This window comes from Nymphalis io, chromosome 2 (genome assembly GCF_905147045.1).
Source record: "Nymphalis io chromosome 2, ilAglIoxx1.1, whole genome shotgun sequence".
Classification (NCBI taxonomy): domain Eukaryota; kingdom Metazoa; phylum Arthropoda; class Insecta; order Lepidoptera; family Nymphalidae; genus Nymphalis; species Nymphalis io.
The window spans coordinates 13,310,123-13,333,658 of record NC_065889.1 but is presented as its reverse complement, the minus strand read 5'-3'; the positions used below and the strand labels follow the sequence as shown (position 1 = coordinate 13,333,658).

Here is a 23,536-nt window from a genome sequence, read left to right as displayed (position 1 = left end):
TAATCTACACACAATAGCCTAGCCTAGTATATAACCTAGCTAGTTTTAAAATTATTAATAATATTCTATAATTATGCTCTATATTATTAAAAACAAATGTTTTGTAATTATTGCCTATCTCTTCATCGCTGTCGTTGTCGTTTGTCCGTTTACGAGTATCATGCTGCCAATAAATGATTAAATTGTATTTAGTGATAATAAACACTTGTTATATTTAAAAATGAAAATGTTTCTAGAAGACATAAAAAAACGATATATAATTATATCAATCAATCTGCGTTCCATAACAGATTGGGGTATAGGTTGCTACACAAATTAAAACAAATTTAATCACTTTCCTGTTAACTGTAACATGGAATTAATGAGATTTTGCAAGAGTTAAATAAGAAAGAGTTAATTGTATTTATTAATTAAAAGAATTACACGCTCGCAACTTCGAAGAAATAACTCATCTAAAGATTGTTGCCCTTTGCCAATAATTCCCAACGATTCAAGTCACGACTAATGAGTTTGTACGTTTGCCAGAAAATTATCTTAATTATAGCAATTTAGAGATGTTTTATTGTTCACTCCCAACTACTACCAAGTCTGGTATGATTGAGACAATATGTTTATGGTGGACGGTATTCCTTTTGAAATAAATTTAAATGATGATGATGAATGTACAAGTATTTTGATTAATTACCTTTTTTATGAAACATTGTTGCTTTAAATTCAATGAACAAAATATACGTAAAATTCTTGGGGCTACAGCTAGGACGACTATTATTAAAAATTGCTTACAATATTTTATTTCATCCTCGCCGTAATATTAAAATAAAATTCAGTGTTGTCTGTCTAAGTTTGGGTCTAAAATTATTTTCCTGTTACCTCAGAATCTTACCTAAAACACCAAGCCTAAAATTTAAAGTCACAACGATGAGGTCCGTATAGCTAGCGAGTATCGCACCGTCATAAGGATTCCCCGAGCTCATTGAGTAGCTGTCTCCATGAATATACACAAGTACAGGCAGGGCCAATTTAGTTTCATCCACTTAAACAAAAAAATATAATATAAAATTAATATTTTGAACGAGTAAATTGCTGAAACAATTATTATATTACATTATAGGTAGCTAAAACTCACTTTGCAAGGGAGCAAAAATGTTTAAATAAAGACAATCTTCGCTTTGGTTCTTAAGATAAGGTATCAGTCTTTTTATGTAATCTAGTCTGCCCTTGGGCATTTTTTCTAATAGAATCCGATCGTCATCATGATCCGGGAGTTTTTGAGGACAGGCAGGACCTGGACGATCAGAGACTCTCACACCATCCCAGGGTGAAGGCGTTCTTGTTGGGCTAAACCTAAAAAGGAATAGAGAAACGTCTATTTTTGTTAATGTTCTTAAAGATTCTTCAAATTATAGCTAAGAAATAACTTTGTTTTATATGTAAATATTATTGTTTTACTTGATTAAGTTTTTTTTTATATCATTCAAGTGTTGTTATTTTCTTGTTAGGAATGTAATAAAATAAAAATAAATAGGTTTTGTTTAATCTAACTTTTTTTCATCTTACCTGTTAGATCCCACGGGAGGCGTAGCGTAGGGCACACCTAAAAACACTTCGAGTGGACTTAAATATCTGTGTTCATCCATGGCCAGTACTATCCCCTGTAATTTTCCATATTTTGTCTGAACTATCCTACTGCTTATTTTAAATTTAACACTAGACTTAGGTAATGGATTAGATGGATTTAAATAGTATCTTTTATAATCACTATAGTCACTGTAACCGTTTCTTTCATGATTATAAGAGTCACTGTGATGTGGAATTTTTTTTTCGTTATTATAATAGGGGTTCTTTTCAAAATTGACATTTGTATATTTCTCTTCATCATTTTCATCGTAATCATCGTTTGGTGAATCGTTTTGTACGTTGTTTACGTTAAAATTATTTTCATCGCTTATTTTGATAACATTATCGCCGTGTTGATTCATATTTGTCGTATTCGAATTAGCTTTTTGTAAAGATAGGAAAAATATCAATAAAAACGAATATAAATTGAAATAGACTAGTTTGTTAGCAAATATTTTACTCTTTCCATTATCACTTTTACGTTTGTCATATTGAAGCATCGCCCCGTTTTTATTCTGCGCTTTATGAAACTGTCCAACTGGAAACATATTTCGTCATGTTATCATTTTTTTATTGAATTTATCACTATGTCCGTATGTAGCTCGGTTCAAACATTTCGTACGGCATCTGAAACAAAAGAGAAATAAATTTGTATTGTATGATTTCTCATTGTACAATATAAACTTTAATATCTTTTAATCATTTTCATCTCATCAATTTTAAAGCATTTTATTCACAATAAATGAAGTTACTTTCGTTCTATATGTATAACGATACTCGTACAAATTAATAATATATTTTTCTTTGTTAATGTATTGCGCAGATAATTAATTAAATATGATCAAGGTGTTACTCAGTTGGTCCACACATGTTTTACATGTATATTATTATGTTTCTACTACACATTCACATTAGATCAGCTTAAGACCGCTTAGGACTTAAAACTTTTGCTGTCCCTGCTGACAACATTACAGGCTAATTGTAATAATAATCTGATATCTATTATATTTAAAGGTTAACCCTTATAAGGACGTTATATTAATGAATTTAATATAAAATTTGGCTTTGAAAATTTTAAATTAAAATTATAAAGTGTTTTATAAGTTATTTCTATATTCGGTTGCCATTCGGTCATTGGGCTTTTAGTTGGCCATAGTGGGTAGATAACACTTATTAAACTCATATGCTACCACCAAAGACCAATACTTTATATTATTGTGTTCCAGTTTGAAGGATAAATGAGTAAGTGTAATCACAAGGGCATAACATCTTATTTCCCAAGGTTGTTGCATTATAATATCTTATATTAGAGTGCGTCAATATTTCGTACACTCCAATGTGGCGGTGGCGACAATACAATCAGATAACATTCTTAAATAAGTATATACAAATAAAAATTAAAAATACCTACTTAACATACTACGAACGCGTGGAATTACGGTAAGACTTATAGTAGTATTTTTAATCTACTTGTTCGTTTCATCACATAATTGCATCTATATACGATATCAAATAAATAATCAAAAGAATTATAGATTTTAATATGCAAAAAATGAATGTAATTGAAAATATAATTTATTCAATTAATTTATAAATGACAAAAGGTTTGTGTTACTTGTTTCATTTTAATTACTAATTTAATCGTGTATAAATTAACACGACGATAAAATAAGTATGGTTCATTAAAATAAATAGTCAATTACAAAAATATTTAAACAAAATGAAATTAACAGTGTATTTTATAGTAAGTACATTTGAAGCGTTTTAAATATTAAGCTCACTTAAAATAACAAAGCAAAATTCAAATACAAATTTTAATTTGAAGTAACAAGTTTTCAACTAAAATTACAAAAACTTTTGCATACCAATTTAAAATGAATTAGTTAAATATATTTAGTTATATTTTATTTTTAATAATACTTGAAAACTAATTCTATTATATATTTATATTTTAGTAATATATCCAAAACTATTTGACCAATTAATTATTCTACACAAAAATATTTATAACTGACTTGCTTAATTTGTTTATAAAACTCATCTCGTGGTCGGCGATGATGAAAAACATCGTAAGGAAACCTTCATGCACCCAGCATGTGTTTTACTGAAAATCTGTCACATCAAACAAAAGATAGATAGACCAACAGACGTCTTTTTTATAATATTAGTACGATTCAATGAATAAGGTACGCTTTTTATTCAAATAATCAAATTTTATTTTCATGACGCAACGGCACTTAAACGTTTTAGTAGCCTTTTAATATAGAAAATATCCTCGAGAAAGCTATTGTGATTTTATATCTCGGGTGAATGTGTTACTAGATTTTGATGTTTACGTAATTAAAAGTATTTAACAGCTTTCCTTTGGCTATGAGAAGATATTAAATACTTTACCGAAAATCGACCTAATGTTCTTAGAAACTTCATAGAAGTAACTCTTGTTTTTTAAAATTAGTGTATTGTATATAGGATGACTACTCAGTTTCATTGCTTTTCTAAGTATATTATGTTCCAAAACAACTGTTGGCATTTTATTCAATCTTGACGATATAAAAGTGCCTTTATAATTTAAGCCGAGATGGCCCTGTGGTAAGAACGCGTGAATCTTAATCGATGATCGTAGTTTCAAACCCGGGTAAGCACCGCTGAGGTTTTATGTGCTTAATTTGTGTTTATAATTCAACTCTTGCTTGACGGCGAAGGAAAAAATCGTGAGGAAACCTGCATGGGTCTAATTTCACTGAAATTCTGCCACATGTGTATTCCACCAACCCGCATTGGAGCAGCGTGGTGGAATAAGCTCAAAACCTTCTCCTCAAAAAGGGAGAGGAGGCCTTAGCCCGGCAGTGAGACATTCACAGGCTATTACTTTATGAGATCATTTAAATAGAGAATGTTTTGATTTTATTAAACGAATATGATTATCTATTCTGGTTTAACTTATGTTTTTTATCGAGATAATATGCTCGATATGTTTCGAAACGACAATTGTTGTCATCATGGAGTGAATGCAGTTAAATCATCGCTGGCTAAACTTATAAAAATAATACGAACTCTCATTGAATTTGATTCTTAAATATAAGTCGTATTCAAATTCAAATATACACAAATTGAAAATACGTGACGTAATTATTTTCATAATTATTATGGTACAGCATTTTAGTAAAAAGCATTATATTAATATATAATTTACAATTTGCAGCTATAAATTATATAATGTAATAATTACATCAAATATTTTACATTCATTTTTTATCGTATTGTTTTGTCGATCTATTTTAATGGTGACGTGGATCTGTGTTTGTACAAACACTTGGGCACTATAATATGTCCTCGCAAGTTGGTTATTTCCGTTGAGAATGTCAATTTCCGAACAGAAGTCACTAGACTTAATAAAAATAAATTAAACGTCTATCTAAAGTCTAGTAAATACTGACGTTACACAATGCGGAATCCGATTAATCCATCAGTTTATTGCAGGAGTTATCTCGCCAGCGCAATTAGTCGAGTGAATGACACACGATGCCCAATTACAAATCGAATTATTTATACAATGCAATAATTAACGCCGTTGCAATCAATTCGTAGTTAACGGTAAATAAGCTTATTATAACATAAACGATTGTATTATCATATTTTAAATTTCAATTTAATAAGTTCTGTTTTCATATATATTATATAATATAATATAGGTAAACATATTATTCATATTCATATATATTTCATATATGAAATATATATATTATATATTATATAGGTAAACGAATATATTGGTCACCTGATGGAAAGCGGTCACCGACACCCATAGACATTGGTATTGTAATAAAATTTTAAACAATCGCGTACATCACCAATGCACCACCAACCTTGGGAACTAAGACGTTATGTCCCTTGTATGTCCCAATTACATTGGCTCACTCACCCTTCAAACCGGAATACAACAATACCAAACATCGTTGCTTGACGGTAGAATATCTGATGAGTTCGTGGTACCTAATTCTTGGTACTTCAAATACAATACAAATCCAAAAGTTTATATAAAATTTTATTTTATTAAGCTTTTTATAAAATATATTAAACATCGCAAAAGATTGTTTCTTAACAAAGTATCTATGACCTTGTGTTTATTTTAATTTACTTTTAAGTTTTGCGAATTAATTTCTAAGGAGACCTTTGTATATTTTCTACAACAATTTCGTTTACAGATCAACAAACTCTAAGCGATATTCTTAGCTTTGCGATATTTGCTCACGCTTTAAACGTTATAATATATTTTTAAGTTCGTTATTTTAAAACATCTATTGACTGATAAAATTCAGCGTCGATTCAAAAAATACCTTTCAAATAATAAAAATTTAACATTCTACTATTAAGAATTTGATGTTAAGTTTTTAATAAATAATATGTACTTGGTAGGGTTCCGCGATGTAAAACATAACCACGACATATCAACATTGGGTTTCTGACTAAACAACCTTGGATCTGTAGTTTTAAAAATGAGAGCCACAAACACACTCACACGCGCGTCATGTGTCGAATGAAAATCTGTCTTATGTGTACTACATAAATTGAACACACATTGAGACGGTGTAGTGGAATAAACTTTAAATCTCAAAAGGAGAAAAGACTTTACCACGTAATGGCGGACATATACAGACAGTTTATATATTACTATTTTTTTAAATTACGTGTCACTTTTTCGTACCGTAAGGATATCTTCATAATATAAATTTCATTCATAATTATACCGCGCTTCGTAAAATATAACGAACATTTCTGATCAAGGTCAGAAGAGTTGAATGAAATTGAATATGAAAAAAAACATATCAGGAAGTTGAATAGTTTTATGTATAACCCTCGTAACTTTTACGAGTCATTTGACATGATTGACGTCACAGATTGAATCCACCGCGAAACTTTTTATATCGCGCATAAATTTTATACGTTTCATCATGATGTAGTCTGTATCGAGTTTTTTATTGTCTTATACTTTTTCTTTGTCAGCTTAACCGTAAAACAATAAAGATATGCGATAAAAGCAAAATCATACTTTATATAAATAGGCTTGTAAAATTACTTCTGAATCGACATTTTAGAATATGAACTAAATTGAAAGCTTCGCTTCGCAATCTAGTTTCGATAGCTGGTAAGAAAATCGTATTTATTATAATAAAATACGGTATTGGCGTTTCTCGCACAAATTTGTAAATTTTGCCGATATTTTTTATTTATTTCTTAAAAGTCGTAGAAATATTTTTTTCAATTATTAGTAGTAAAACTAATTATTACTAAACTAAAGGAGGTAGTATGCATTTAATCATTATTAGCCAACATTTTAATCGCTAATCGACTACGAATTTATAAAGTCGTTTGACATCTTGATAGTTATCGTATAGAAAATTTATCAAAACGTCAATTTCATTCTGGTAATAAAAATCAAGCCAAGATGGCTCAGTAGTAAGAGCGCGTGAATCTTAACCGATGATCGTAGGCTTAAGCCCGGACAAGCACCACTGAATTTTCATGTGCTTAATTTGTGATTATAATTCATCTCGTGCTTGACGGTGAAGGAAAACCTGCATTGTGACGAAACCTGCATGTGTCTAATTTTACTAAAATTCTGCCAAATTTGTATTGAACCAAACCGCATTGGAGCAGCGTGGTGGAATAAGCTTCAAAACCTTCTCCTCAAAAGGGAGAGGTGGCCTTAGCCCAGCTGTGGGACATTCACAGGCTGTTTCTGTATAAAAGTGGTAGGGCTTTGTGCAAGCTCGTCTGGGTAGGTACCACCCACTCATCAGATATTCTACCGCAAAACAGCAATACTTGATATTGTTGTGTTACGGTTTGAAGGGTGAGTGAGCCAGTGTAATTACAGGCACAAGGGACATAAAATCTTAGTTCCCAAGGTTGGTGGCGCATTGGCTATAAGCGATGGTTGACATTTCTTACAATGCCAATGTCTAAGGGCGTTTGGTGACCACTTACCATCAGGTGGCCCATATGCTCGTCCACCTTCCTTTCTATAAAAAAAAAAAAAAACCAACCGAATGACGATTTAAACTTAATTTTATTTGACGATTTTGACTTTAATGTTTATTTAATAAAAAAAAAACCAACAGCACCATTGTTTTAATCAAATAATCATTTTCATAGATAGCTTCTAACATATTATGCTTCTCGAATAAATATCTGTAAACGACAACTCCCATTGTATGCACCCACTCGAGAGACGTGGCTAGATAAGATGTGCCAGCGAACGGATAGACGCCAGACATAAGCTCGCTTGGTTTTTATAGAATTGACTGTACTGTAACTTTGATATGAAGAGTTGGAAATTTTTATTTCTAACATTATTATCAGTACACAAAAAACTATTAAATGTTAATAATGTAATATGAAAACTATACGTATCGATTTTAATTTTATACATATACGTAGGTATAGAGATTAACTGTAGTCGTTGGTCATTAGAGAGCATCATGTTTAATTTAGAGTGACGTCACATAACGATACCTCATCTGTCGAATTATGATAATTGGCTTAGAAGTGTCATACGAGTTGAAATCAAACGAGAAGCTAATCGCAAATATTGGCTTATCTCATATAAGCGTGATATGCGCAGCGTATTAGTTGATACGAACGAAACACAATTTTGAACCGAATTAAATACAGCTGTTCATTTGACGCCATTGTTATTGGATTACGAGCTTAACTGATCCGAACTGATCACGTCGTGCTAAAGTCGATGTGCTGCTTTCAAATAGTGCATTCCTAATAATGCGATTTCGAATTTTGTATTTTGCAAATCCATTTTAGTTTTACTAATTATGTACTTTGTATGTTCGATCGCGTATGAGGGGCTGGATGCAGGTTTTGTACGTCTGTCGTGTGTGCAAATTTTATAATGATCTTCTAAGTAGCTACGACGCCGAGTTTAATAAGCAAACGAACTCACTTTCATATTTATAATATTTCTTAGTATAAGATGTTATTTTACTACTGTTTAATACAATTAGTAACTTTATAGATATGTATGCGCACTGACTTCGTTTCTTATTAAAACAACACAGTTGAGTCAATCATTGTCTCAACTCAGAACGATCTTAAGATAATAAAGAAAAAGAATTCTTATACAATTTCTCATCGTAAAATATAATTACAATATAATTTACCATTCAATGCCCCGTGAGAATATTAAAAGCGTATCATTTTCCTGTCATGAAGATCTGTCAATGTTCATGTTGCCAGATTATTTTATTTATTTATTTATTAAAGGTTTACCACCAGTTGTTTACGCTGAATATAACACATAATACATTTAAAAATATACATATACATAGAATAGCGTAACAACTAATGATAGACAAACTAATGTTTAATATTTCATCTAAATATATGTATAATTATATTACATTTGATCGAGTCTTACGTTAAACGTCGCTGCATTTTTAAAGTTATCGACTCGCGGCGTATTCGTCACGACATCCCATGGTGCGTTGGTATGGGCTGGTCCGCGAACTTTTCTGCGAAGAACGGTACGCGCGCAAACGCGTCGTTGGAGCGATCTTGTCAGCCCTCGATACCTGGATGAGATGAAAGTGACGAGTCACCTTCCAGCTTACGCAGGCAACGACCGGTCCTGGTCCGTATAGTCGGACAAGAGATGTCCCTGCGAGCAATCGTGTCGGCGATGCTCCGCAGGAAGTTGGCGTGGAGGGCCGTAGCCTCCTTCTGTGAGACTGTCATGATCCAGAAAGAGTCGGCGTCGTCTCAGCCCTCCATCAGCCTCAAAGCCCGGGGCTTAAAAGATAGGGCGTAACCCTGGGGCCGTGTATGCGTGAGGTGGGGGCCTCATGTGTCCTATTTCAGACGGCCCTGAAAAGGGCGGCAGCTGGGATGGCCTCGTGCTGCCATACGCACTAGCGAGGAGTGTGGGGGGCGAGTTTACCTTCGCCCTTTGTGGAGAGCTTCACCAAGCGGAGCACAGCACGGGAGGGGCCGTGGATGCGTTATATCAACACGTGTCGAGGACGGCCATCGCAGTGGTTTTAGTGGGTAAGAATTCCACATAACCCGGTCCCCTCCCATGGGAGCCAAGTACCTTTCTGAAGGTTTCCACTGCGTGAAAAAAAAGGGCTGGTCCGCGTTCATCACGCACCGTAGCATGGTACCATGTAGCATGTACCATTTCAAATAATATTGTTCTTCTTACGGGAATGATTTAAGTCAAATAATATGAATATAAATAATATTCAAATGCTTACATTTAGCCTTAGCTGTATAATATTTTCGGTATTACAATATCATATAATGGATAACTCGACTTTGACTTAAGCGCTGCTGTTTATATTCGAAGTTATTACACGAACCCATTACAATGAAATAATATTAAAATATTGTGTCATACACTTTTCTTACAATAAGGCGTAACACGAAATGATACATGATTTCGGTTTAGGCAAATACGTTTATTTAGATAATATATAAATACGCATACCATTAAATATCATTATATATAGTTTTTATAAAACATAGTGGTCACGACCGCCCATACATATTGGTGATGTAAAAAATACCAACCATTTCCTACATCGCTAATGCGCTACCAAACTTCGGATCTTACGTCCCTTGTACCTGTACTTACAGATAATATGAACTTATAGAACAAAAATTTTATAAAAAAAAATATTCTCGATGGAATTTGTTAATTTTTTTTTTTTAAATAAAAGTGTTCAAGCCAAGGTAAACGAGACGCATCTTCGTATTTTAATATATTTGGACTAGCTAGTTAAAGTGTAACCATTTACTTTTTAATTGTAAATAACAGTACGGTATATATATTTTTAACAAATTGCAAGTATTATCAGATACAATGAATATATGTAAAATTGATTTACCATATAAGCGTCTTTTTCTAATTCTCTAAGCGCTATTAACATTTTTTTTCCTTTTCCTATAAAAGGTGTTTTTTGTCAGTTTTACATACCATCCTCGTGGCTTCTGTGGAAAGAAATACATGTGTTTCGCCAATCGCCAATACGCCATAAACGTTGGGAACTGAGATGTTATGTCTCTTGTGCCCGTAGTTTCATGGGCTCACTCACCCTTCAAACCGGAACATAACAAGACTAAGCATTGCTGCTTAGCGGCTGATGAGTGGGTACCCACCGAGACGGGCCTGCACAAGGCCCTCGCTACCACTAGGTTTCAAGATATATTTCATGAAAATGGATGATCCATTTTTTAAACAGTTACAGTGACAAAAAACAACCAAAAGTGAGGAAAATAATACTATGAAATCAACATAAATTGAAAAAAAATAAGAGTTTTATTAAAACGCGGTCTAGTGGGCAGAATGTGATCGAATTGCAAGCAAGCATTCCCACTATGGCACGGTTCACAATCTTTTACTATACGTGTCTCGAATACTTCACACCGTTAAAGAAATATATATCTTAATTACCTAGACTTACAAATTAAATTCGCTTGGCAATGCTAACAAAGAATGTTATATCAAAGGCAAGTGCTTAAAGATAAGTTTAAGGGTACTTTGAGATTCTCGTTATATGTTGCGGATGAATACGCCAATGTTAAAGTTTAACTGTTGGAAACAATTGATTCTGTCGCCTTTGTTAGTAATTGTTACGTCTGTATCACAAAGCAACTTCATCTAACCAGGACCTTAAGTATGTAATTGTTGCTATATATTAATTGTATGCCTTTTAGTTATGTTCAATTTCATTTCAATATCCGAGTTGCATAATTAAAATTTGAATTAAAATATTTATAATTTAAATCACAGTTCAATCATCCTATAGTTTAATAATTTATTCTAACAAAAACATACCAGACAGTAACAGCCTGTGAATATCCCACTGCTGGGCTAAGGCCTCCTCTCCTCTTTTTATTAGGAGGCTTGGAGCTTATTCCAAAGACATGCATATTTATAATCACACTACACAAATGAAAATAAAATATAAACTGATTTTAAATTCTTATTACAATAAACATCTCTACCTATCTATTATTAATGAACATAGACACACAAGCGCGTTAAGCCTTAGCATTTGTTGTAATATATATTATAAGTATATTTATTTTATTTTATTTTTTTTATAGATTAGGAAAGTGGACGAGCATATGGGCCACCTGATGGTATGTGGTCACCAAACGCCCTTAGACATTGGCATTGTAAGAAATTTTAACCATCGCTTACATCGCCAATACGCCACCAATCTTGGGAACTAAGATGTTATGTCCCTTGTGCCTGTAATTACACTGGCTCATTCACCCTTCCAACCGGAACACAACAATACCAAGTACTGCTGTTTTGCGGTAGAATATCTGATGAGTGAGTGGTACCTACCCAGACGAGTTTGTGAAGTGCCCTGAATGATACATTGTCTAGAAGTCATAGTTTACAATTTATGCACACATTCAAAATTATTAAAACAGACATTATTGATTTTTTCATTAATATCTATCCCAATTTAACAAGCCAAATTTAACATACCCATCGAGGATACAGGAAATATTATATGATACGCTTGAATAACTTCTGACAAATGATCACACCCGGTATCATCACAAACCAATGAACACATCAAAGAGGGTTGTCTGAGTAGACATACATCACGAATGATAAAGATACTTTTCTGATCCTTTATGATAGATTATAATTATATATCATGAAGAATATTACAGTTATAACTATTTTATTTCATGAATTATATTATCAATAAAAGAGAGAATGCAATACAGCTGATAGAAATTATTTAAAACTAACAAGAAAAAAAAACAATTTGATATTCTACCGCAAATAAGCAGTACTTGGTATTGTTGTGTTCCGGCTTAAAAGGAGATTTTTGAGAAATATTTGTTATTGTTTTAGATAATTGAAGTCTTTAAGCCGATTTTAAAAAGAAGGATCTTAGTAACGCGAAATATTCAAATAACAATAATTTTACTTATTACCAGCTGCCCGTCCAACTTCGTATAACGTCTAGATAAAAGTAATAAAGGTTGTCATGATAAATAAATAAAAAATATTGCATTGTAAATAATTTAAATTTTACACAAAAAAGTACGAATCATTTATGTTAAAATTACATATATAACTGAGAAATAATTATCATTATACCGATATTACGTAAAACGTCATTTCAATAAAATATTACGATATTTTATTTTATGATCTCAAATAAGATTCTAATGATAAGCTATCAGCTATAAGTTACGGTCGTTCATGTAATATTGTAATTCAGATTCCTCATAGCATTGGCGTTGTGCCATTTATCGCATGGTCCGAGCCAAGACAACAAATTGCTGACATCAGATATCATGATTAACATTGTAGACTTCCTTTATCACTGGTTACTCACATACTAGTAGATATATTACTTGCAATAATAACCACTTGTACCTACGGCATAAGATAATAAATCCTGTGTCAAAAAAAACTGGTAGTATCCAAAAATTATGAATACTATGTCTTGCTTTCTAAAATATTACGTGTAAAGTAGAAAAACCTTGATTTTGTTGATCGCGTACTGGATGGCCTTAAAGCAACAAAACAACAGAAACTTAACCGCAAAAATAACAAAACAACAAACTTTTTGTAGAATTGGTTATAAACATTCTCAAAAATGGGAATAGAGATTTAAAAATAGCTAAATTCTGTATGTATATTAAATATCATATAAACATATTTAAAGAAAATCGAGGAGATAACTCGTCTTGGGAATAAAACAATTTGTACAGGGCAACCTCCAAAATAATCTTAAACACAACATAAAATTTAAAGAAGATCATCCTATAACATGTTGCAAAACACCAAACAATCATAATAATATTAAAGTAAAATATCAAGTAATAAAATATATCTCCTATGATTATAATGTATGCTAATGATATTAAAATCAGTCTGACGGCGCCGCAATTGGCAAATGAAATAGAAATGTAAAATCTGAATTTTCATGCTAAAACTGATCTCGGATATATTCCATTAAAAGAAATTGAAATTCTTGATCAGCGAGAGTTTTATTGAAAACTTTATGCAAATGTCTTTCACTGAACCAATAACAAAATTATTTATACTACGAAAATTTCGCCTTATTCATTTTCTTTTATTCGTAAGAGGTACGAATTATTTTTTCTACAAAAATAAGATAAAAATTATCATGACATTAGTGGGATATAGATTATACATTTTGTCAAACAATGAAACCATAAAAGTAACTTAATGCCTGATGCTGCATTCATTCCTTTGTGGAACGCGACAATGGACTTATAAAGTAAAAGGAAGTCCATTATCAACAATGACAAAATATAACTCTTATTGCATTTGAAATATGATTTCAAATTAAATACGTTACAATTGCAGTTTTATGACCAGAGATAGTGAAATAATGGGTTTAAAATATGAAAGCTATTTATTTAAAGGTGTTTTATGACATCGCTTTTTCAGATAACATATAATGTACGTAAAATATCGCTAAATAATCATCGAGGACCTCTTACAGGAACTATCTCAAAGATAAAAAAAAAAATTTTTTTAAACTTAAATCATTGACTTTGAAGTGTAATAATGTGCTTAAAAGAAAATATCTTAATCAACTTTTAATATTTAGATTTTATTTTTAACGTTGGACGCTTTCGCTTAGTTAGAAGTATGTTGGAAATCATATTTTAGCAGACGCCTACAATCCATAACCAATACTTGTCTAATTTCAAGTTTGTATAAAACATTGTTAAAAGTCTGGAATGTTAGTAAACACATCTCTTAAAAAGCTGATAGAGATTTTAATTATTATGTTAATACGAATGACTCTTAAAAAGCTTAAATTTCTAGAGTGCGAAAGCTTTAAGCTTATATCTGCTTACTTCCATAATTTGAATTGGTTTTGTCATATTAAGTACAGGCCGGTCTAAATAGATTCCCTAAAACCCCATTCATCAATTCTTTCGCAAAGCAGCACTACTCAATATTGTTGTGTTTCGGTTAGAAGAGTGAGTGAACCAGTGTTACAAGCATAAGGGATATAACTTTTTAGTTTCCAAGGTTGGTTGCGCATTAGCGATATAAGGATAAACTAATATTAGGTAACTCTGATGACATGGTTGAGCCTAAGAATTTTAGTAAAAACTCATGTTCTGTTGCTATATTAACTGATCCATTTTAGCATATTGATATTGTGTGTTGTCTCACACTAACTCAGATGTTTCCAGTGAAACAATATCAAAGATCGAAGTTGAAAATGTTGAAGCGAACATATGACGCAAATTATTCGTTCCCAATTCCATATTATATCTTGTTTTTCTTCTAAGTTGAAACCCTTGAATATTTGAGTAAAAGTAAATACATTTTTAAAACACATAACACCCCGTCTTATTGCCGCCACTGGTGACAGGGTGGCTGGTTCATTTTTCACTCAGATAATACGAATTGCGATTCAACGAGGTAATGCTAGCATTCTTACGATCATAACGATATTACGTCATTTCACGCGGTTATGATAATTTTATTTTTAGAAGTTCTCAAGGTAAGCTATTCTAATGCAAATTTTATAATTTTAAATTTTGAAAAATCTGTTTTCTAAAATGTATTTAAATGTAAAAAAAAACTTGCAGTCAGTATTCAGACATAATAAAGCGCTTAGAACGTTTAACGTTACTCTGGTTTCAAAACTTCAGCTCCATTTATACGGCTAACGCTCTAACGCGCTTTATGCTGTAAACCTACCTTTGTATATATTAGTTCACGTCACTTCTAAACTCAATATTGCCCCAAATACTAAATTGTAGCACAAAATTTCAAGGTACATAAGGTTTAAGTGTTGACGTACAATTTCAGAGAAGAAATATCAAATGGGCTCATATAGTATGTGATCACCTCCGTTCATTTCTACATTCATTTTGTTCATATTGGTATTGTAATATTTACCATACCATATACCAAAAACATGCCGACAATCAGATGGAAACAGAAGTTACATCTCAATATTATGTAATGTATATTTGCGTATAATTTATTTACCCTTTAAACGGGACTTATGAATTTTACTGGTCGAATAACAAACCACGATAGGCTTGATGCTGATGAGATTCTGCTGACCGATTTCGGCCAAGGCAGCCTCTCATGAAAGTCTAACCAAATTTACGGGACATATTATGCACCAGCACTCCTTTAATCGTAATTGCGCCTTTATTGCTCTGAGTGTGCGATATTACAGTGTAGGTACAAGTCCATTTACGCAAACACTTTCTATTCCCTAATTCTCATCAGCCCATAGGATGGAAAATCTGACATGACCAGAAAAAGTTCAGACCCAGGACCGGTTACAATTTTTCCAAGTGAAAGCACTTTCAATTTTTAAACTAAGACTACTACTAAAAATTATTGACATAAAAACCAAAATTTAAACCAAATAACTTTTAATGGGCGGACACGGGGTATGAAACTAGAATCTCGGAATTAGTGGTTCTTATTAACACAAAATGACAATTATTTATAAATAAATTCAATTTTAAAAAAATATACTTTCTATACGCTAAGAAATGTGGAACAGACACGCTATACAAAAAAAAGATAAAGAAGTGGTTTTAATGCAAAAACAGCAACCTATTTCAGACAAACCTTAACTAGAGGACATTATATAATAAAAAGTATGCAACAAGCTGTACGGTGATAAACAATTATTATTATAGGCAAGAGGTAAAAAATATATACTTACAAATATAATTAAGATAATTTCTAAAATTATCTCAAAATTCGAAACCGGATACATACATTTCGTATTTGTGCTTGCGATTCGGCGAAACGAGTTACCACTGGAGTGTTTATATTCCAGAGTAAATGTTTGCGGTGCAATATTGATCAAGTCCACTTCCGAAGTTTCTACCTCACCGGTTAATACGATAGCGACTGCTTGTTCTGATACGCAAAAGGATTAATCAACTTAATGATGTTGAGGCGAGCTTTTAAAATTTTAAAGCGAAGCTTCCTCTTCTAGACTGATCCTTTGGTTTTCAATTTCAATGAATACATTTTAAAATAAAATAGTATTACTTACAATTTAAACGAATTAAAATTCTCATAAAAGTAGGTATTTTTTTAAATAAAAAGAATAATATCAGGACAATAATACAATAATAATACACGGACCAGCTAATGAATCCAGAATCCCACTAAGATCAATTGACACTAACAAATAAAGACGACATACACAAAACAAGATGATGAGAAAACGTTTTGATTGTGACGTTTTTGCAAATAAAAACGTGCAGCCACATCAAACCATGAAATTCTAAACTGATAGAAAATTAAAAAAAATTCAAAATACTTTATTCAAAATGGAAGCATTATTTACTTAGTGATAGTCAAATTGGAAACTACCACGAATTTTCCACATATATTGTTTGTGCCATTGGCGTGGTCTAACCACCATTATAAAAAGTATAATAATAACAATAGCGTACGAATTTTTGAGATAGGTCAGACTTAGGTATCAGAACACAGTGAACTATTAGAATGAATAGCAACCCGTCATAGCGGATGAGAAACAGACGCAAAAACGTTTTATGTTCCTTACTTCTACTGATTTTGTTTTGAAAGAACATAAATAATCACATCATAAGCCCCAGACCAGGTTTCAGAAGGCATATGAATTAGCAGCCTTATAAGCTTTTTGGTGTTATTACTTTTAATTACATTTTGTTTATATATATTTTATTTTACATTTACTTATTTTAATTTTATGTAATATTAAAACATTTTTTTTGGCGGTATGTCTGTATGACCTATGTATTCTGGTATATTTTTTTATATTTACGACGCAATTGATTATATTCAAATTTTAAAATCAATTAAATACATTACTCATTCTAACAGTATCATTAACACTAACTGACTGAAACGAAATTAAATATAGTGAAATTTTCACGTGAATTAGATCTAGACTGCTATTTTATATCAAATAATTTTATGGATAATTGCTTGTGATTAAATATTTACCTTATCTACTAAATGCTTAAATCAATAGTTCAGCTATGATACTCAACAAAATATAGATTAATTATTATTATTAAACGTTGAATGTATTTCAAAGAAATAAATCCTTTAATAGTAATAAATAATGTTCTTTGATGTTCAGTTTCATTACTTAGAATTTTATCTTCTAAGTCTATTATAAATATAGATTTTACTTTAAATTCTATGTTTAGTAAGTATGTAGTGTTTTTATAGTACTTAGATAAGTAATCGTTGGTGTGTCGTGCAGCTTGGTCTTATTATTGTAAATTTACAAAGCCATATCATAAACATAATACATATACTTGCAAATATTTAACCTGATTTTACTTTCAGGAACCGGTAATTAATGAGGTTCTTCAAAAAATATAACTCTCCAGCATTACAATTACTCCAGTTTTCTGAATATCTCTCTTCTAACTTGAAACATTATATATATCTCTCTTCTAACTTCTAACTTGAATCATTATATACGAAATTTACATTTGTTGAAATTATTATCTATAATTTGATTTATGTTATTTTAATGTATAATTTTTTTATATTGCCAAGGAGCGTCACATTCGATCTATAATTTTAGGATTACAAAAATTTGCCAAGGGAACATTAACAACCTGTTTCTTTTGCACTGTCTTTTGGAGGTTGAAAATCTACTTTTGGTATATTTTTTTAAATTTATTTGCTTTAAACATAATATACATGTTTAGTCATTATACTTATGACTTGCAAATTTTTAACTAAAGTTTAAAGTTTTTTAACTTAAATATTAAAAAGCATGACAATATAAAGGTCACAAAGTCGCAATATATTTTTTAATAAAACAAACAGTAACAGCCCGTGAATGTCCCACTGATGGGCTAAGGCCTCCTCTCCCTTTTGAGGAGAGGTTTTGGAGCTTATTCCACCACGCTGCTCCAGTATGGGTTGGTGGAATACACATGTGGCAGAATTTCAGTGAACTCAAACACATGCAGGTTTCCTTACGATGTTTTCCTTCATCGTCAAGCACGAGATGAATTATAAACACAAATTAAGCACATGAATAATCAGTGGTGCTTGCCTTAGTTTGAACCCACGATCATCGGTTAAGATTCACGCGTTCTAACCATTGGGCCATCTCGGCTACAGAGGAATATATGTGGTGGATTAAAATCGATCACGATTTTCCACCATCCATTTTTGTATTCAACATAGAATTTAAATTTCTCACTGCTGGGCTAAGCCCCTTCTGCATTTTAAAGTTTGGAGCTTATTTGACCACGCTGCTCCAATGCGTGTAGAATAATATTTCATCTAGTACATATAAATTTCTTCATGAAGTCTTACCTCACCGCCAAACAGCTTTGTGCAAGCTCGTCTGGGTAGGTACCACCCACTCATCAGATATTCTACCGCAAAACAGCAGTACTTGTTATTGTTGTGTTCCGGTTTGAAGGGTGAGTGAGCCAGTGTAATTACAGGCACAAGGGACATAAAATCTTAGTTCCCAAGGTTGGTGGCGCATTGGCTGTATAAGCGATGGTTGACATTTCTTACAATGCCAATGTCTAAGGGCGTTTGGTGATCACTTTCCATCAGGTGGCCCATATGCTCGTCCGCCTTCCTATTCTATATAAAAAAAAAACACAAGATGAACAAAAATTTAATGAAACTTCAGTAGCGCTTTCCCAGGTTTGAAATTATAATTATAAATTTGGTTTACATCCACGGGTTTAAGCCACTGGATCATCACGACTCAATGACTTCTAATAGTCGAAGAAAAAGTAACAAGAAAACGACAAATACCGACAGACACTAGAGGCGGTGTTCATATTTGTATGCAAATCAAACGACTTTTACCCAAGACTTTAACATTCAGTGATTCCACTGAAATGAACACAAAAAATTTATAAAGTCAAGTTTTTTTGTATTATTCTAATGTCATTTATGTATTTTTTAATTATATAAGTAAATATTTTATATTTTATTTTATTTTATAGGTAGGACGGCAAATGGACCACCTGATATTAAGAGGTCACCACCCATTAACATCGGCGATGTTAGAAATATTAACCATTCCTTACATCGCCAATGCACGACCAACTTTGTTGTTATAAGTCAGATGTATAATTAAAATTAATTAAATAAATACGTATTATAATTAAATGTGGCCCTAAGGTAAGCTACAAAAATTTTGTCATGAACGCCAACATTTCTATCGTGGATATAGAGTAAGTGAGTATAGGTGTTTAAAAATTCCAACTTCTCTCAAATAGAGTTTAAAGGTCATTCCACCAAGCTGGTCAAGGGCAGGCAAACGAAAACACGAGTCGCAGAATTATATGCATTTGAAAACATGGAAGTTTTTTTCCTCCAGATGAATTATAAGCTCAAGCTGTGCGATTAGTATGTGAAAACTTGAACCCGTGATCATTCGTAATAGTAAATATCATCATCAATAGATAGTTATCTTGATTGTTGTAACATGATGTCAAACTTCTAATTTAGACTTTCAGGGTACATACTGAATATATACTATTGTATATATATATATATACAATAATATATATATATATATATGTGGACAATATATATATATATATATCTATATTGTCCACATAATATATCTTATTTAAGTTTTAATATGATACTTTTTTAATTTTGACTAACGTTTCGACAGAGTAGCAGAACAATGTAATGTATCATTAATTTTAGCAAGCATAAAATAATACATGTATTATAAATTAAACATAAAAATAATTAAGCGGAAGAAAAAAAAATTGCATCGCTAAACTCGCGAAAGCCATTTCGTTTCAAATTAAACTCTTGCAAAAAAAAATGCCCGGACAAAACCGCTGCGAATGTTAGGGTGATGTAAAATTTATTCATCGTGAGGTCCCTAACGCTGCGTATCTCTGGCAAATGGGAGGATGGAACGTTTGATAAAAAAAAACTGTAAGCGCATTTACTGGATTGAAATTGATGGACAAACTATTGTCAATACTTTTTAGCTATTCTTTAATTTTTTAGACACAGCTTACGCTGTAAGAGATAGTTTCGACATTCAAAATAAAATAAATTCTATAAAAGTAGGCTACTGCATCATTTTTTTATTTATTAAGGATCTCCAACAAAGAATACACACTTACGAGTATTACGAGTATTATTATTACACCGTGGAATGATGTTTTAAAATATGTGTGCACCTTCAATTAAAGGAGACCACAGCAAGCACATAAATAATGACTAAACAGAAATTTTAAAAAATATAAAATAAATGTTACATACTGGTACTCAATAAAACATAGGAACTATAAAAAAGGTAAACAATGGTTAAGCTAAGACTAATTATGCAAATGTGAGTTAAGTGTTATATAAAAATAGCTACAAAAATTAAAATTAAAATAACGAATAATAATAAAATTAAAAAAAAAAAACCATTAAACAAACAAAAAAAAAAAACAAAGCATTATGTATTGAGAAACAATTTTTTGAGGTATTTTTTAAACTTAGATAGTTCTGAGGTATATATAATTATCTAAGTCAGTGTGCTGTTTAGAAAATGCATTATATAGCCTGCAGATCCTTGGCAAAGCAGCATAGTGTCCAAGATTTGAATTTGATGTAGAAATATAAAAGTGATTGTAAACGTTTCTACGAGGTAAGCGAGGAGGTACATTAAGATTAATTTGTTAAAGCAAGTCGCTACAATCAAATGTTCCATTTATACAACATAAGCATGTCAGTTATTTTTCTTCTGGAATTTAAGGAGGTCATCTTATCGTACTGAAGCCTATCACAGTAGGTAGAAATACTTTTAAGGCTAGATTCATTGTATGACAGGTGGCAGAGAAAACGTTTTAGGATGCTTTCCAGTCTTTTAATGTATACATTATAATGTGGGTACCAGATTATACTATTGTATTCAAGAATAGGACGGACAAGCGTGTTAAATAATGTAATTTTGGTGGACGGCTTCATAAAATCTTTGGCATTTCTTAAGCCAAATCCTAATAATTTAAATCTTTTTGAAACACTATTCAAGGTATGCACATCACATCGTAGTTTAAAGTCTAGTATAATTTCAAAATCACACAAAAGTTATATAATTGTTCAATCTGGACAGAATCTATGAAATTTGTTTGGTTTTTGTTTGTTTTATTTCGAGTGAATTGGACGTGGTCGACACTTTTTGATATTGAGTTACATTTTATTTACACTACACCAGTTGGTAAATCTCTTTTTATCTTCCTGTAAATCAGTTACATCTGTATTGTTATTGATGGGCTTCATCATTTTTTGGTCATCTGCATCATCTAATCATAATATAACAATACAATAAATAAAAAACTATAATCATATGAGCTTTAAAGTAATACATTATCTTATGCAGTCTATATATAAGGAGCTATGTACCTAATATCTTTTTTCTGTTCTGAGAACGTGTATGTAAAATAAAATGATGATGAGTTGAGTAATTGAAATATGAAGGCGAAACAAACAAACTGACTTTCGCATTTATGCAAAAAATAAACCGTTAATTCATTACTAACAGCCTGTGAATGTCCCACTGCTGGGCTAAGGCCTCCTCCCCTTTTGAGGAGAAGGTATGGAGCTTATTCCACCACGCTGCTCCAATGCAGGTTGGTGGAAGAAAATAAACTGTTATGTTATTATTTTTATTTAGATTTCTTATTAAAATGTCTATTCCATGTACTCTGGAAAATTTTTATCTTGTAAAAATAATATATTCGAGAGAGAAACACTTAAAATTAAAAAGTCTTTTTGATGCAAAGTCTTTTGGTTTAATTAATTTGTATCAAGTAAACGAGACGTGGTTTTTTGTTACGATGTAATAATTTAAGCGTAAATGTTAGGAATGACATAATTTTTATATACAAAGATAACATACATAAATTTATGTTGCTTTGAAAATCGAACATTTAAATTTTTAGATCGTCTTTTTACGTACGTAGAAGTATAAATACACATACGAACGTAAAACATTTATTTATATAGTAAATGAATGTCGACACTAAGTTGTTTCAAGAAGCAAAATAAATTTACAAGTCAAAAATTTGCTCTGCTAGTGTAAACAGACGGAAATTGACTGAGCTAATTGCAACTGGGTTACGAAAACATTAAAATTTTGAAAAGTTATTCGTCATTTCAACATTATATTTGGATAATGTTTATAATTATTTTAACTTTTTTTAATTTCACACTTATATTATTCTTAATACAATATATGGAATCACTTCGTATCACACTAGAGGAATTTTAAAAATCGAATTGGTGATATGCTATTTTGATAATAATAATATCCTCGAGACCGATTTCAGCCACGGCGGTCAATCTCAAGAGAGATTAGCCAACTTCGCAGGAGATATTATAGTGCACAGGTATGTGCGCAAACACAAATGCACTCTCTATTCCCTAACTCTCATAATCCGTTGGGATGGCAATCCGACAGGACCGGAAAGAGTTCAGGCGTAGGACCAACGGTTTCACGTGCTTTCTGAGGCACGGGAGTGAACACACTTCCAACTTCCAGACTTCGGGCTGCTACTGAGAAATTTCTGACAGAAAAACCTAATAACTTTTTAATGGCCCGACCTGGGAATTGAACCCAGGACCTCCGGTTCTACGGTCTTACATCAAGCCACTAAACCAACGAGGCAGTCAAATGCTATATTGATACTTGTGTTTCAAATGTTATAATTATTATAATCAATGTCGCATACCATTATTTGACATTTTATGGCAGTGTTCTGCGGTGAGTTTCAAATTAATTATTACTAATCAAGTGATCGATAACTTTCTGACACCAACATTATTATTTATCTTGTCATACGTCATTACTGTAATTCAATTAAAACATAATAACAAGAGGAAATTAACGTTATATTA

The 23,536-nt window shown here is 31.7% G+C and overlaps 1 protein-coding gene across 2 annotated transcripts in view; it reads right to left on the bottom strand.

The window, feature by feature from the left end:
• The window catches only part of LOC126776374 (neuroligin-4, Y-linked-like), a 75,802-nt gene that overhangs the window by 9,045 nt on the left and 43,221 nt on the right, over positions 1-23,536 (bottom strand). For both annotated transcript variants that reach the window (XM_050498854.1, XM_050498863.1), the window contains exons 2-4: positions 1,558-2,244; positions 1,127-1,344; positions 884-1,033 (exon numbers count right to left, since the gene is read on the bottom strand). In XM_050498854.1, the coding sequence (XP_050354811.1) occupies positions 884-1,033; positions 1,127-1,344; positions 1,558-2,165 (976 nt within the window). In that variant the 5' untranslated portion in view covers positions 2,166-2,244. The remainder of the gene's footprint in view (positions 1-883; positions 1,034-1,126; positions 1,345-1,557; positions 2,245-23,536) is intronic.